Genomic DNA, 3,722 nt, shown 5'->3' with positions numbered 1-3,722 from the left:
AAAAAAAAAAAAAAAAAAAAAATATATATATATATATATATATATATATATATTTTAAAAAAAATGAAAACATAAAAGAGCATTTGTTACGATAACGTTAATAAATCCGTCGGGTCAAATTTTCCATAGTCCATAATCTTGGTTCTTGTTTAGGGCTTATTCGTTTTCTGCTGCTAGGGTTTTTGCTCTGTTCAACGTCAAACTTTTCTACCAAATTCTTTCTTCTTTTTCTTTCCTTTTAAGACGGATGTGAGATCAAGATCAGACATTCTTGTGCCAGCTTCCAACACCGTTTGATACGGCAACTGAATATGGAAGCTCGAGTTGGTGTAGTGGTCGAAGGAGGCCAGCAGGCTCTTAACTCTGCCCATGGAGCCGTCGTCGACGCCGGCGCCAGGAAGTTTTTGCAGCAACAAAGTCAGAACAAGTCGTCGTTGAATCAGCAATCGCAGATTGGCACCGTGCAGCAGCTTCTAGCCGGTGGTATTGCGGGTGCCTTTAGCAAGACATGTACCGCGCCTCTTGCTCGTCTCACTATCCTTTTTCAGGTCTGCTTCTTCTTTACCGGCTTTTTAAGTACATCTCGGAAGGGTTTATTTATTTGTTATTTTTCTGATTAAGGAGATCAGTGTCTAAAATTTCCTAGGAAAGTAGATACTTGTGGGATTAGGACAGCAATTGTTTTGCTCCTTGTTTCTCAGTTGACCAGGGTTCTTTTATTGTATATATTCTTTCCGGTTTCATTTTAATAGGGGGCTGAAGATGAGGTATGATTAGGTATTAAATTGTAGAAGCTTTGATTACATCATTGTGGGATTAGGAAAGCAATTGCATTGCTCCTTCTTTGTGGGTTGACCAGGGTTCTTCTATTGTATATATTCTTTCCAGTTTCATTACTAGGGGGTTGAAGATGAGGGATGATTAGATATTGAATTATTCTCAGGGCTTGGCTTTACTTTACACTAGGTAGAATTTTTATTACATCTTTGTGTGAATTTGGGGTTTTCTTGATAGATTAGTTAGGTTTTCTTGCTCTGTACTGGAATGAATTCAGTTGGTTGACTTCCTTGCACGGTTCAACTCTACCAGGTGCAAGGTATGCACACGGATGTTGTATCGATGAGGAAGGCCAGCATATGGCATGAAGCTTCACGTATCATCAATGAAGAGGGATTCCGAGCATTTTGGAAAGGCAATCTGGTCACAATAGCTCACCGCCTACCTTATTCTTCAGTTAGTTTCTATGCTTATGAACAATACAAGAAGGTGAGAAATGAGATCTATGATATTCTTTGAGTTTCTTGGTTGGTACTTGATGGCTGTGAGCATTCTAATATTTCTTATAACGGCCTCTTGTCTTTTCCCTCGTCTTTGCAGTTTCTGCAGTCAATTATTAGGGAAAGATATCAGGGCAATGCCAGTGCCGATCTTCTTGTGCATTTTTTTGGTGGTGGTTTGGCTGGAATAACAGCTGCCTCTGCTACATACCCACTGGACCTTGTCAGGACCAGACTTGCTGCACAGGTCAATTCTTGTTATTGTTGATGTTGCTGCTGGTGGTTGTAACATTTTGTTTTGGGGGGGATAAGAAATAGAAACTTCAATGGAAGGGTGAAACATACAAAAGGGGAAGGGGAAAAATTCGGAATACTGAATTTACATAAAAAAAAAAAAAAAAACAGAGTTTTTCATGAGGCTATTTAAGATATAGTCGGTGAAAGGTAAGTAAAAAAATTTACACCGACCAAGAGTGTGGATGAAAATATTATTTTGAAATCTGTTGTAGGGGAGAGTTTTGTTTCTAAAGGTTATGCTGCTCTGCTTCCTTCACCCTAAGGCTCCAAGGGTAGAATCTGGGCAACAGAACATATAGAGTCTCTTTCTCCCGTTTGAAGGGAGTGGCGATTGCCAAGCTTTTTTGGGTGTATGATTAATTGGCTTTTTCTGTGAGTTTTGCTTTTGCTTATGCCCGTGGGGATGATATCTCCTAACTTTTCAATTTCTTATTGAGAAGTTTGTTGTATCCCAAAAGAAAACGCTATTAGCATGGCATGTTGTAGTTATAACATCCAATCCTTGCGTACCTCTTTTTTCTTTCTTTGAAGTAACCCTTTTCATATTTAATCTCCACAGAGAAGTACCATGTATTACAGAGGCATCGGGCATGCATTCCATACTATTTGCAGAGAAGAAGGTTTTTTTGGTTTGTATAAAGGACTTGGAGCCACCTTGTTGGTATGCATTATTCTAGTTATACATATACGTACATATTGCTTCATTCATTTGACTTAAACAGCCTTAAGAAACTCTTTGTGGGACAGGTTGTTGGACCAAGTATAGCCATCAGCTTTTCAGTTTACGAGAGCTTGCGATCATTTTGGCAATTTCGAAGGTAAAATATATATGGTTAGTTTATATTTAGGTGTACTATGTTTTGAAGTTATGTACTCTTTGGTTCTGTGCTTCCGTGTTTTGGCATAAATAATGATGCATTTGATTTGACATCAGACCTCAGGACTCCACTGTAATGGTCAGTCTTGCTTGTGGTAGTCTTTCAGGCATAGCATCATCAACAGGTAAGCGTGGTTTCTTCAATTGCGACTTATGCGTTCCCATCTGATGATGTGCTATAGTGTCAGCATTTTGTGATGAATTTTCCATTGAATCAAACTGATAGAATTTGGTGTTTCCAGTGCATCATATTCACCTGCAATATTATAATGCATTTAACTGATATGCTTAGCATGATAGATAGTTATTTTGTTTTACCTGGATTAAGAATGGACTTGTTTATCTTTCGTCCTGCTTAATTGAATTGTCACGATTATTTCAGCTACATTCCCTATGGATCTTATGAGACGAAGGATGCAATTGGAAGGTGCGGGTGGTCGGGCCCGTGTTTATAAGACTGGCTTGTATGGAACATTTAAATACATTGTGAAGACAGAAGGTCTTAAAGGTTTGTACCGAGGAATCTTGCCAGAGTACTACAAGGTCGTCCCAAGTGTAGGCATCGTCTTCATGACGTACGAGACTCTGAAAACATTTCTATCTCGAATTTCCTCCAGTTCATAGCTGCTCTCAGATGTAGCCATTCTTCCATTTGAGTGCTTATTTTAAGTCACTTTATTAATTCCAGGCAGTAGTGATCAATGGAGATGAACAAATTGAGATGCATAGAAAATAGGATACTGGTCGATAGGGTAGAGTTTAGATCGTCCATTAGTTTTAAATCGAGAAATTTTGTGGCGATAAATTTTTGCTTGTTACTGCCAAGAGACTAGTAGTATTTTTATCTTGTACAGGAAGAGTTAACCCAATTGCTATTCCGATTACCATTAAAAGCTTGACATTTTTATTCCCATCTCCAAGAGCTACGTAGGCCTCATTGCACTGATTATTATTTTTGGTTTAGAATTGTGTCTGCTTATTGATGCGTAGCCATTGAATCTCTGTCTGCTCAGTTATTTCTTTCCATGATGTCACTTGTCGTGTTCTTCATTTATTTATTATTGGTTTGCCAATGAACTCTTTTGGTGAAGCTGAAGACTTTGTGAGAAAAGTTCTAAGTTCAAGTGCTTAAATCTCTCTCGCAGATGTTCTTAATGTACAACTGTCTTAATATCATCAGCTTTGTCCAGGATCTAGATCAGTGAAGAATCCTAATATTTTCTTGGCTCTCCTCGGCTAGAACCTCCAACTGTTGTTCTAATCAGCTTAAC

At 38.4% G+C, this 3,722-nt stretch overlaps 1 protein-coding gene across 1 annotated transcript; it reads left to right on the top strand.

The window, feature by feature from the left end:
* The first annotated feature begins 98 nt into the window (after positions 1 to 98).
* Positions 99 to 3,371, top strand: LOC111438228 (mitochondrial substrate carrier family protein B-like). The gene is made up of 7 exons (XM_023076192.1): positions 99 to 548; positions 1,090 to 1,266; positions 1,378 to 1,524; positions 2,134 to 2,235; positions 2,322 to 2,392; positions 2,509 to 2,576; positions 2,834 to 3,371. The coding sequence occupies exons 1-7, from the start codon at positions 312 to 314 to the stop codon at positions 3,073 to 3,075; spliced, it is 1,044 nt and encodes a 347-aa protein (XP_022931960.1). The 5' UTR covers positions 99 to 311; the 3' UTR covers positions 3,076 to 3,371.
* The last annotated feature ends 351 nt before the right edge of the window (positions 3,372 to 3,722 follow it).

This window comes from Cucurbita moschata, unplaced genomic scaffold, assembly GCF_002738365.1.
Source record: "Cucurbita moschata cultivar Rifu unplaced genomic scaffold, Cmos_1.0 Cmo_Scf00072, whole genome shotgun sequence".
Taxonomy (NCBI): domain Eukaryota; kingdom Viridiplantae; phylum Streptophyta; class Magnoliopsida; order Cucurbitales; family Cucurbitaceae; genus Cucurbita; species Cucurbita moschata.
This window is presented reverse-complemented; position numbering and strand designations above follow the sequence as displayed.

Excerpts from the sequence above, each read along its gene's own strand:
- LOC111438228 (XM_023076192.1), top strand. The coding sequence starts at position 312 with ATGGAAGCTCGAGTTGGTGTAGTGGTCGAAGGAGGCCAGCAGGCTCTT. Across the intron at positions 549-1,089 it reads GTCTCACTATCCTTTTTCAG|GTGCAAGGTATGCACACGGA; the intron begins GTCTGCTTCTTC and ends CAACTCTACCAG. Across the intron at positions 2,236-2,321 it reads GACTTGGAGCCACCTTGTTG|GTTGTTGGACCAAGTATAGC; the intron begins GTATGCATTATT and ends TTTGTGGGACAG.